Source organism: Dipodomys ordii, unplaced genomic scaffold (genome assembly GCF_000151885.1).
Source record: "Dipodomys ordii isolate 6190 unplaced genomic scaffold, Dord_2.0 Scaffold219, whole genome shotgun sequence".
Taxonomy (NCBI): Eukaryota; Metazoa; Chordata; class Mammalia; order Rodentia; family Heteromyidae; genus Dipodomys; species Dipodomys ordii.
In genome coordinates this window covers 625,146-638,234 of record NW_012267435.1, presented here as the reverse complement: position 1 = coordinate 638,234, position 13,089 = coordinate 625,146, and the positions used below count along the sequence as shown (strand labels likewise).

The following is a 13,089-nucleotide window of genomic DNA, read 5'->3' as shown; positions in this document are numbered from 1 at the left end:
AGTTGAATCAGAGCTAGGCACTGGTGGCTCACACATATAAACCCTGAGATGCCCTCTGCCCCCTCTTCTCTCCTCTACAATTCCAAATTACCCCCCCCCCCCCCCGACACCAAAAAAAAACTTAAATCAAATTACAATCTTGATCTTTTTAACCTTTCATCATTTCAATACAGCTCCTAAATCCAAGTTATAACTATAATTTGAGCAAGGACTGAATCAAGGGCAAAAAAAGCATAGTTATAAATAATATAATTACTTTCACTTAGTCATATAATTTCATGTCTGCATTTTGAGTATCTCCAAATCCTACCCAAAATACTGAAGATAATGAGAATATGGCAAATCATGGCTCATATTAGTTACAGAACAGACCCCAACACATTTTCATTTTTCTAAATGATAATAGGATAAAGAAGTTGGAACAACTGTCTAAAATTCTTCTTCTATAAATTAATAAAGCTATTGATAAAACTAGTCTCATCTAGTCATTTGTTTATATAATGTAGGCTACATAAAACCATGTTCTTAGCCAGGCACTGATAGCTCACACCTATAATCCTAGTTATTCAGGAGGCTGATATCTAAGGATTGCAGTTCCAATTAACCACTCAAAAAACTGTGGCTCAAGTAGTAGAGTACTAGCCTTGAGCAAAAAGGCTCTGATCAACATCTAAAAGATTTTTTTCTTTTTTTTTTTTTGCCAGTACTAGGACAAGAACTCAGGGCCTTGAGCTACACCTCCACTTCCTGGAAGAAGTTTCTTTCTGATGCAGATGAGAGCAACAAGACGAAGATCTCCTATGTATTTCTGTGGTTATACTGTCATTGAAAACTGAAAAGGTCGGGGAATGAAGTAATTCTCAACCTCCCTTTCTCGCAGTTTACTACAGAGCTTCATTCGTTTCCTTAGAAGATTCAAGTTAAATGTAACTCATAGCTTCTAAGAGGTTTTCATACTGCCTAACCATACAAATGAAAGTATGTTATGGATGACATAAACTTAACCTTGTTGGACCTCAAAGAAAGACTTTCATCTCATACTTTCCCTTCACATTTATATTCATTCATTAATTGCAATTGCATCCCCAAACAGACTTTTAATCCAGCTACCTCAGGTCTAGACTTATAAAGAGTTTACCCATTTACTATCAGGCCATGTTGCCTCGGTTAAATTTTTTAAATTTTTTGCCTATTATTTCCTCCTATAAAGCATGCAATGCTTTCCTGCTTCCTATCACATTTAGATATATCTCAACTCGTCTGCTTAGCTTAATTGAAAGCAATAATGTAGCTTCATTCTTCCATTCAAATTTACTTTGTACTCTTTCCAACAAGCAGGTTGCCATCACAAAGATAACTCAAATTCCTTTGTTCTTTAAGGCAAGTTGAAGAAATAAGGAAAATAAAAACAAGACACTGAAATCCCTAACAGCAAAATTTTATTTATAATTGAAGTTAAGGAAAAATTTTTAATGCATGCTGAGAAAACAGTATTACCCTAAACTTACAGGTTACTATCTGGTAACAAATACAAGAGGATGCTGGGAAAAGCTTTGGCATATACAACTATTGGAACCACATTATCAGAACATTTAAACACTATTAGAACCATGTTATCAGAACACTTACATAAATCACCTACTTTTATATTACACCAACTTCATGGACACCTCATCTTCTAACTCCTCATTGGCTATTTGAGTACATAGCATTCGAGGTTAAACGTTAAGACTGGAGAATAGAGAAGAAATACAGAAGTAGTAAGCATCACAACATTTGTAGCCTACATATATGAACACAACATTAAGATTAATTAAGAAACAGTGCTTCAATTTTTGTGTGTGTGAAACAATATTCGGCAATGTTTAGCGCATGAGAAGACACTGCTTTGGTCCATCCACTCTTTCCAGCTTTTCAAAGTGTTTCCTGGCATTTCGGATGTTGATCAGAGTAGCTGCGGAAGCTAAGGGTGGGGGTGGGAGACACCCAACAGAGTAAGAAGGGCAGTCAAAGGAACTTCTGACAAGCAAAATCAAATAAATTAAAAAAAAACAAATCTTTCAATGTATGCCACTGAGAACATACCAGAGTAGGAGGTCCCATGTTACCAAGGTTTAATATTTCTGAAGAAGCAGAAGATATACTCATATTCTAAACCAAAACTTCTAAAAACCTTTTGGTTTGGGGCTTGTAGAATAAAACCCATTATCATATGTAACATAGTAATATTAACCTGAAGTAGGAAAAGCCAGTGCATGAGAGATATTTAAACATTTGGGAACATTCTGGAAATTCTGCCAGGACATTTATTCTAATGGCTACAACAGACATGGGTATCACAATATAGAAGCACCAAATACTCCCATCACACCCTTAAGAGAAACACGGTGCTATGGCAGATAAGAATATGCATAACTTATAAAATGTTTTAGCATTTAGTAGTTTAGTATATATATAAACTAGCCTGCCTTAGCAATCTACTACCATATATCAAGGATCTGGATTCTATTTTATTTTAAATTCCTGGATTTACATCCTGGTTTCTGAAGCTTCCATGAAGAAAAACAATGCCCTAGAGACTAAACAGATTTTCAGCTTCAAAAATATAAGCCTATTAAATAAAAGCTACTCTTTAACTTTAGTAATATATATAACACGTGTGTGTGTGTGTGTGTGTGTGTGTGTGTGTGTGTGTGTGTGTGTGTGTGTGTGTGTCTATAACACATAAATTTTACCAGGCTTACCATTTTAAGTGTTTAATGAAAGTAAAAAATTTTACATTATTGTGCAATTATTTCATCTACAAAATAGTTTTTTAGTATCTACTAAAGTACTAGCTCTAGGGCAATTATTTTTAAATTATGTGGCTTTGAAATTATGTCAGCTAAATTTAGACTTACGAATGGATGGATCAGACATCACGACCATCACGTAAGTGTTAGATGTAAAGATGTCAATGAAAGCAGCAAAATTAGAGTTCCTGACTTCCATACTCTGGAATGAGGCAGCTAGCTTGCTAAAGGAGAGAGGAAAAAAATGGCTGAATGAAATAAGACAAAACAGTAGTAGCGAAACAATCTCTTTTTTATGATAAACATTTTATAGCATTATACTTAAGTTCAGAAATTCCTTAAGATGGTGTCCAGTGAAATTCAAATATTGAATTTAACATGTTTTAGAAATTGACTGGAATAGAAATTAAGTTGGGACTTAATGTTGACTAAGAAATAAAAACGGGCTTAGATCTATATCCATGTTACAAACCAGTTACAAAAGACTTTTCTAATATTTAGAAAGCATCTTAGTTTGCATTATCCCTATCACTGAGGTTAATATCTATATGACTTTAACGTTACATTTAAATCCAAGAAATGACTGCATTTCTTTGAAAATAGGGTGACTATATTTGCTTACCATTGACTATTTCTTGTAAAAAATTAACATTCTAGAAAGTCTCAAAGAATAAATATAAAGTAGATAAACTTATTCCTACTGTATAGGCATCTACCTTTCATCAGAAGCACTATTTCCATTTTTAAAAATCTTTGCTAAAATAAATTCTTTTTCCTACATTCATAATGCTAATATTCAAATATTATTAAAAGCTGACACATGATTAGACATTTCAAGACTCTCTGGTATATCACTTCTGAATCAGTTTGTCACTAGTTTAATTATCATAATTTTATAGTAAATTTTAGTCTTTAATAAGACAAATTCTCCTTCCTTCTTTTTAAAAAAGATATATTTTTTAGGATATTCCATTTATTTCTTCTTAAGAATATTGTCTTTCAAAAGGGAACTCAATATTTTTCATACAATTCTCTACTCTTTAAAGAGTTTATATAAATCACAGACCTGAGTTGATCTTTTCTTTTAAATTCCTGGATTTAGTAACTTGCTTTATGAAACTCTCATGAGAAAAACATAATACCCGAGAGGCTTCAAGACTATAAGTCTACTGACTTTTCAATAAATGAAAATGATTTTCACTTCAGTCAAATGTAGATTCCATTAAAGTTTTTTTTTTAACTAAAGGAACTATTTTGAACATATTAGTATGATCAACTAGTCATTTGAATTTCTCAAAAATGACAATAACTCTTTTCCAGCCATTAATAGATCACATGTGTAAGATCTCTTACCTACAGCTCAGCTTGAACTGCTTAATAATGTTGCTGATTTTCTCAAATCTGTGGGCATCACGCTGTTCTTTACATTGATAATGAGAAATCACCTGTGGAAGAAAAACATTGTCATTTTTTTGGTGCTAGTACTAGGGCTTGAACTCTGGGTCTGAGCACTGTTTTTTCACTCAACACTGGCACTCTGCCACTTGAGCCACAGCTCTAATTTCAGCTTTTTGGTAGTTAGCTAGATATGAGTCTCACAGTCTTTTCTGCATGGGTTGGCTTCAAATCACAATCTTTGGACTTCAGCCTCCTGCATTACACATGTGATCCACTGGTACCCAACAAACAGTGTCCTTTAAATCCATATCAAGCCAGGCACCGGTGACTCACGTTTGTAATCTTAGCTACTCAGAAGGCTGAGATCTGAGGATCGAGGTTCAAAGCCAGCCCGGGGCAAGAAAGTCCGTGAGACTCTTATCTCCAATAAACCACTCGAAAACCAGAAGTGGTGCTGTGGCTCAAGCGGTAGAGCGCTCGCCTTGAGCTGAAGAGCTGAGGGACAGTGCCCAAGCCCAGAGTTCAGCCCCACAACCGACCCCCAAAAAAATCCTCATACTACCCTCTGCTAATACCTAAAGGAGGTAACTATTAGTCTCTTGGTCATGCTAGTTTTCAGGCTAGACTTGTCATCTGACTTACTGTCTCCTCCCCTCTGTCTCATATTCTGTCAACATTGGGTGTGACTTCAGCCCTTGGTCATAACTTTATTAGATCATTCAAGTATTCTCTACAGTTGATCTTTGACTTATGATGATTTAACTTGACTTTACAATGCTGTGAAGGTGATATACATTAGGTAGAAAACAGTTTGAATTTTCTCATCCCAAAGATATACTTTTGTGATACTGAGCAGCAGCAAATGAGTAATAATTCCAGTGAGCCACAAAATTACAAGGGCAGACAAGGGATCTTAGTGTACTTGTGTTGCTAAGCTATTATGTTTAAGAAGCTAGGTAGATTAAATGTATTTTCAACTTATAATGACTTGAAAAGGACATGTACCTCATCCTAAATCAAGGAGCATCTGTATTTTAGTAAACTGAAATATTTTTTCAATTGCTTTTTTATCATTAAATGTTTGTCTTATTTCAGTTTCACCAGTCTTTGATTTTATGAACTACAAACGAAAAAGAAAAATAAATTACAACCCCTAGCTATCTATGAGACAGACATATTCAAGATATTTAATTTTAATGAAGTGTATTACCAAGGGACTTTGGGAATCCTATTTTAAAATCTTAACTAGATAATTCCAGCTCCTAAAAATTGGAATATAAAATGAGTCTGTTCAGAATGGACACTCACGCCAGCTGAAAATATTTTCCTCCTAACATTTTCTTTTTAACATTTTTTAATTATCTTTAAGTAGTTAAAGGAGTTGCCATTTAACAAATCGGTTTATGAATATAATGTCTTCATCAATGTCACCATTTCAACATTTTTACCCATCCTTCTTCTATCCACACCTATCCTCATTCTTCTTAATTTTATAAGATATACATTGGATTCTTGTCTACATTAACTCCCTCTTCTCTTCTTCACTTGTCTACCCTTTCTCGTTAACCTTATCCTATCCCTTTTGAGTACCCACTAATGGTGTTTTATTTGGCTGAACTTTTTATTTTGCCTTTCTAAGGAATTTTGATAAAATCATACAACTATCCTTCCCAGTAGGAAAACACTCATCAAAAGTAAATTCATAGGGAAATCCCTATGAATTGATGAATATGATGCAAAACCTATACAATTCCTATACTAATGGCAGAAGAGATAGACCTTGCTTGACTTAATCTCCTTCAGTAAAAATGATCAAACATACAGCCTTGTGTGGTAGATAAGGCAAGGGAATACTAATGAAGTAGGATTCTTTTGTTCCATATGCATCAAGACAAAAAGAATAGCTTACTTTCTTACTGCTACACTTACTAGTTAGAAAGAAATGGCTCTGAGTAATTCCAAACAAGCAACCTGTTACCACTAGATGGATGCACAAAGACATTCTTTGGACTCCCTGCCTCAACGGTACCAAATACTGCCATAGTTACAAACAGTGTTTCCACAAAGGAAGGAGTTGTCCACAGGGACAACATCATTTAAGACTGTTTTCCCCCTGTTGGTGTAACAGCAAAAGGAACTGACATTTAAGTTGACATACACACACACACACACACACACACACACACACACACACACACACATACACATTATGCTAGATGCTTAAAGTTATTTTGACCCATTTTAATCAACATGATAAATCTTTGATATAAGTTCCATTATCTTGTTTTATAGAAGGGGAAAATTTGCATAGAAAAATTGATAAATATGTTTAAAATCAGCCAAGCAATGGTAGAGCTCAAAAACAAAATCATTATTGGGAGATACTCCTAGAGTTATCATTTACCAGGCTAGTTAGAAATTATTTCTGTATTATGATGTAACATCTCAAACTGGTTTCTATTACTGCTATTTAAAATTTTTATTTAGGGGCTGGGAAGGTGGCTCCGTGGTAAAGCGCTTGCCTTGCATGCATGAGGCCCTGGGTTCGATTCCTCAGCACCACATAAGCAAAAAGAAAGAAAGCCAGAAGTGGCTTGTGGCTCAAGTGGTAGAGTGCTAGCCTTGAGCTGAAGAGCTGAGGGACAGTGCCCAGGCCCAGAGTTCAAGCCCCACAACCGGACCCCAAAAAATTATTTATAAAGTATTATGAGCCTATAGCCAACATTATACTTAGTGATGAAAAGTTAAAACTGTTTCCTCTAAAATCAGGAATGAGATAAGGATATATACTCTCTCTACTCCTATTCAATATAGTAGTAGAATTCCTAGCTAGAGCAATAAGGCAAGAGGCAAAGATAAAGGGGATCCAAACAGGGAAAGAAGTAAACTCTCCCTCTTTGCAGATGACATGATCCTGTATTTAGAGAATCCCATAGACTCCACTCACAAGTTACTCGAACTAATCCAAAATCTTGGGAAATTAGCAAGGTATAACATTAATCCACAAAAAATAGCTTTTCTGTATGCCAACTATGAGAGGGCAAAGCTGAAATCAAGAAAGCAACTCCTTGTGTAGTTGCCTCAAAAAAATACTTAGGAATTACTTAATCAAGGAAGCGGAGAACCTCTACAATGAAAACTTTAAAAACTTGAAAAAGGAAATTAAAGCAGATCTAAGGAAGTGGAAAAACCTCCCATGCTCCTGCATTGGGAGGATTAATATTGTAAAAATGGCAATACAGCCAAAGGTTATATACAAATTCAATGCAATACCCATCAATATCCCAACTTCTTTCTTTAATGAAATAAAAGAAGCAACCCAAGATTTCAGATGGAACAATAAAAGACCCCAAATAGCAAAAACAATCCTTAACAGGAAGAACAGTGCCGGAGGAACATCAATACCAAATTTCAAATTCTATTATAAAGCCATAGTAATAAAAACAGCTTGGTACTGGCACAAGAACAGGCCTGAGGATCAATGGAATAGAACTGAGGACCCAGAAATTAACCTGCAGATTCATGGTCACCTAATCTTTGATAAAGGAGCCAAAAACACTGGATGGAAGAAAGACAGCCTCCTCAACAAATGGTGTTGGCAGAATTGGCTATACATGTGTAGAAAACTGAAGTTAGATCCTTACATATCACCATGCACAAGAATCAATTTCAAATGGACCAAAGACCTCCAGGTAAAGCAGATATTGGTATAATCTGGGGAGGGGAAGGGAAAAAACAAAATGTTTAAATAGGGATACAGGTTGACCCATTGCAACAATAAGATGTAGAAGATACTATGTTGAAAAATGAACTTTATAATTTAGATGGGGGGGGGGTGAGTGTAGTTGTGGAGGTGGGAGGGAAGGGATGGTAGGGGAAAAATAAAGGAGGAGGCAACAATGCTTGATAAAAAATGTACTCATTACCTTGCTCATGTAACTTTAACCCCTCTGTACAGTATTTTCACAATAAAAATTTATTTTAAAAAAAGCAGATACCCTGAAAATATTATAGGAAGGAATAGGACAAACACTAGGGCTCCTTGGCACAAGTTGAAACTTTCTTAATAAAGACCCAGAAACATGACAAATGAAAGAAAGGTTAGATAAGTGGGATTTCATTAAACTGCAGCCATTCTGCACAACAAAAGACATAGCTAGCAAGATAAATAGAAAGGCCACAGATTGGGAGAAGATTTTCACTAGCCATACAGCAGACAAAAGCCTCATATCTAAAATATACTTAAAGCTCAAAAATTAAATCCCCTAATAACAAATACTCAAAGAAACAAATACCCCATTAACAAGTGGGCTAAAGACTTAAAGAGAGATGTCTCTGAAGAAGAAATAAGAATGGTCAATACACACATAAAGAAATGCTCAAAATCTCTGGTCATAAAAAATGCAAATCAAAACAACATTGAAATTCTACCTTACACCAGTTAGAATGGCCATTATCAAGAAATCTAATAAAAACAGATGCTGGTGGGGATGTGGCCAAAAGGGAACACTATTACACTTGGTGGGAGTGTAAACTGGTTCAGCCACTCTGGAAATCAGTAAGGTTCCTCAAAAGACTAAACATAGAGCTCCCCCTACAACCCAGAAATCCAACTCCTGGGCAAATGACCCAAACAGTGCCATACTAAACCTACCAGCACAACCATGTTCACTGCAGCATTATTTACCATAGCTAAGATATGGAACCAACCCAGATACCCCTCATTAGATGAATTGATCAAGAAAATGTGGTCTATATACACAATGGATTTCTAGGAGAGAGGGGAGGGGAGGGGAGGGGAGAGGGAAGGGAGAGGAGAGGTGAAGGCCACATACAAGCTAGGTACCAGTGGCTCGTGCCTGTAATCCTAGCTCCTAAAGAAGCTGAGATCTAAAGAATCATGGCTCAAGGTCAAACTTTGGCACAACAAAAAGCAAAGCTGGAGATGTAGTTCAAGTGGTAGAGTGCTAGCCTAGCAAACATAAAGCCCTGAATTCAAACCCAGTACCATTAACACACACACACACACACACACACACACACACACACACAAATATACTGAAGAACTTCTTTCCAATCACTTATTGGCAATAGTAGTTTAAAATAAGACTGCATACTGAAGTAATGACAAAAGGGAGTAAGATTCTTTTTGAAAGCAGGAATGTTATTCTCTTACTGAATAGAAAAAGTACAAAATCTATCTGTAATACTTCACTTAATATATTTTTTCCAAGTCTTTCTAGTAAAGTAAGCCAGACCCAAAGAAACATAGGTCCCATGGTTTCCCTTATTTTCAGTAACTACTATATGTCTGAGACAAGAAGAAAAGGTCAAAAGCTATATATATATATATGACCAGATAAGATGATGTTAAGTGAAATGAACCCCAAGATAGGGACACAAGTGCTTTTTTCTTGCTTGCTATTGTTTCTAATGTATTTATAGTGTACCATGTGATCTTGTTTCTTTGTATGTTCCTCCCCCTGTTTTCACTGTATTTGATGTTGGTGCCCTGCATCTTGTATATACACTTCTCTAATTTGGGGAGGGGAAGGGAAAAACAAAATGCTTAAATAGGGATACAGGTTGACCCATTGTAACAATGTGTGTGTTGAAAAACAAACTTTCAATTTTAGGCAGGGGGTGGAGAGTGTAGTTGTGGTGGTAGGAGGGAAGGGATGGTAGAGGAAAAAGAAAGGAGGAGGTGACAATGCTTGATAGGAAATGTACTCATTACCTTGCTCATGTATGCATAAAACTGTAAACCCTCTGTACAGAATTTTACAATAAAAAACGTATTAAAAATAAAAAAAATCTATCTGTAGAGCACAGTTCTTACCAGAAAAGTAGCTCGCTCAAACAGAAGTACTTCATCAGCCTCAATAATCTCAGCAAAATTCCTTAAATTCATTTCCAGCTGTTGAACATTGGGAATCAGCTGATAAACAATGCTGGACCAAGCCTAACAGAATAGAAGCACAATGTAATATTACTAACAGGTAGCCAGTTTCAGAGCTTTGAAGTGAATAAGTACAGTACAACATATAGACAGCAAAATATAATGATAATTGAGTCCCAAATAAATACTGACATTAAATATAACACAAATGAAATGAGAATATGAAGCTAACATTTGTCTTTTACCCTTTGAGTTGAGTTTTTAACTTCAAATACCTGAGAAATGCTGGAGAAACTTCTTTCCATGGATAATGAAAAGTAAACAAGTAATTTAATGTCATCATATTGCCTTAGGAAAAAAACATTGCAGAAAATGATCTACTGTGCTAAAAAGTTTCTCATCCAGATATTCAACAAATATATGAGTCCAACAGTGTAGATTGCCTTAAAAATCAGAACCTAGATATTCAACAAATACATGAGTCCAACAGTGTAGAGTGCCTTAAAAATCAGAACCTAATAACACAATATTTAACATATACCCAAGAATAATTTGCAAAAATAGTAGAGCCACATGGACAAATGGGCCCTCCCGTCAAGAGAGGATAATGAACCATTACAAGAGAAATTACTGATATATATCATTTCCAAAGCTTTGTTGTCTTCTGTAAAACTTATCAATCAATCCAATTGCATTTACAAAAGTCCACTGTGTTTGCCTAATACTGACTTCATCCAGAGGAGTTAACTACACCCTCCCTCTATTTCCTTTTCTTTGTACTTCCATTCTAATACTTCCTTACTCACACTCCAATTTGTCTGGTTAGGTGTACTTTGTTCTTCTCTCCCCTACTAGAGGGCAGGAACCTGATCTTATTCATTTTGGTATGTAGCAGCATCAAGCAGATAGGCAATGAGTGCTTGTTGACAAAAACTTAACATAAAAATTTAAGTCAGTTCTATGCAACATTGATGTAAGATAGTAGTGCCATGTCTCTGTTCCAATTAGTTTTATTACTTAGGCATAGGGGTTCAGGTTCCAAGTTCCCAAGTCGGTGTTAATGTCACTGCTGAATTTACCTTGGAGAAGGCACCAAAGCTAACCACAGCAGAGACATTGTCACTCACAGCAGTGTTGTGATTAGCCAATTGTCTTTGGTCGTGTTATGTATTGCCATCCTTCACACCGCAGTTGGTTCTTATCAGTGCGTCATGTCCATCCTTATTCACGGTTACCTGTTCTATGGGAATAAGGCTTTGAGAGAAATTCGGCCCATATCAATCTAGAACAGTACTTCCTAGACAGGTATCTCAAATGATGTTATTAGAGTGAAGCTGGTCAACGTAATATTGGGGGGAAAAGTATATTAGTTTTAAAAAGAGCAATGGCTATTTTTGAAGTCCAATGTCTGTTCTCCTTTGTAAGTCAGGTTTCTGTGTTTCTGGTTGTAGATACTTGTCAGATGCAGTTGAGACTGAGGTTCTAGCTACCAGTGACAGAGAAGGATCCTTTGCCTCCCAGAGTCAGACTTGTTAATGGATACAGAAGCAGTCTGAAGGAAAAGTATGACCACAGGAAGACACAAAAGGAGCCAGTCCTTACATCACTAGATCAGTAGGAAAAAGTAGTCTATTTGCTAATAAGGATAACTTTGGCTTCATCCACATGAACTAATGTTATAACCTCTATAATTACTCCAAGGAGGGTGGCATCTGCCCCAGCAATGGAAACAATCCTTCTGGTTGAAAGAATGCTGGTCTCCAGTTCTGGTATAAAAGTTGAGCCTACTCTACATTCTAGGCATAATGTGTCTCATTTTAAAATTACATTCTCCAATTTCTCCACGAAATAGTTTTCTTCCAAACTTAGGCAGACTAGCTTCTATCATTACCATGTAAGTAATTACTCAAATACTAGATACAGCTCCAATCAGCATTGAGATCACAACAGGTCAAAATGGATGATAGCCATTTAGAGCAACTTCTGTTATCACAAAGACTAGGATCAAATTAATTACAACCAAACTGGATAATTCAGTGTGACCTGGTAACAATGTCAACCCAATCTAAGTTTAAATCCCTACTCTCTAGATGATGATTAATGATGTTTGATAGTCTTCAAACAATTTGTTGTATATTATTTCTTTTTAAGTACAAATCTAGATGGCTGTGAAATAGTTTAAAAATCTTTTAGTCTTGTTAAAATACCCTTCTAGCTTTTTTCATGCTCTTAAAATGAGGGAACTCAGGAAATATACACACCTTATACAGAGTTTCATCCCAGATAGATGTTCGGAAACAAGAGCATTCCAACGGGCGAGACAAACGCCTCAGATCTTCTTCTCGCTCTTTAAAAATCTGAATTAAAAAGTTCAATGTGCTGGTCAGCATATAACTGCTTACTTCTTTCATTACAAAATCTAAGACACAATTATTTCAGTGTATTTTAATTAGAAGCTTCTGCTCCTTCGTAAGCGGAATTTGGAGTATGGACATTATTTCGCAAACTAGGATAGAAAACATTTTAGGTTACCTCCTGTAGCTGCTAGAATTCTTCAGGCTTAGCCTGCGCTGAATGTTTACAAAAACTAAATTATGTTGGAAAATAAAATTTATCATACAGAGAGAGGGATCGCAATAAAACATATCTAATACTCCATTCACCAAATCTGGGACATTTTAAGATAGTTATATCTATATCAGTACTTTGTACTTTAATCTTTTAATGTATATTTTCTTCCCCATATATATATTTATACCCATTATTTACATGTATACTATATTTAATTAACATATAGATAAGAACTATCAAATCCACAAAATTACCTAACAATTTTGGATATGCTTCTATTACTATATGCCTAAATATACATAGATATATCACACACACAGATACTTTTTCCTGATGGGTAGATTGGCAGTATGTGTGTGTGTGTGTGTGTGTGTGTGTGTATATATATATATATATATATATATACACACACACACACACACACACATA

At 35.6% G+C, this 13,089-nt stretch overlaps 1 protein-coding gene across 3 annotated transcripts in view; it reads right to left on the bottom strand.

The window, feature by feature from the left end:
- Window positions 1–1,422: 1,422 nt before the first annotated feature.
- Window positions 1,423–13,089, bottom strand: part of Rragb (Ras-related GTP binding B) — a 35,011-nt gene continuing 23,344 nt past the window's right edge. For 2 of the 3 annotated variants that reach the window (XM_013035748.1, XM_013035749.1), the window contains 5 exons: window positions 12,351–12,446; window positions 10,030–10,152; window positions 4,146–4,237; window positions 2,901–3,016; window positions 1,423–1,963 (listed from right to left, as the gene is read on the bottom strand). In XM_013035748.1, the coding sequence (XP_012891202.1) occupies window positions 1,866–1,963; window positions 2,901–3,016; window positions 4,146–4,237; window positions 10,030–10,152; window positions 12,351–12,446 (525 nt within the window). In that variant the 3' untranslated portion in view covers window positions 1,423–1,865. The remainder of the gene's footprint in view (window positions 1,964–2,900; window positions 3,017–4,145; window positions 4,238–10,029; window positions 10,153–12,350; window positions 12,447–13,089) is intronic. The other variant, XM_013035747.1, reaches the window with a different exon arrangement.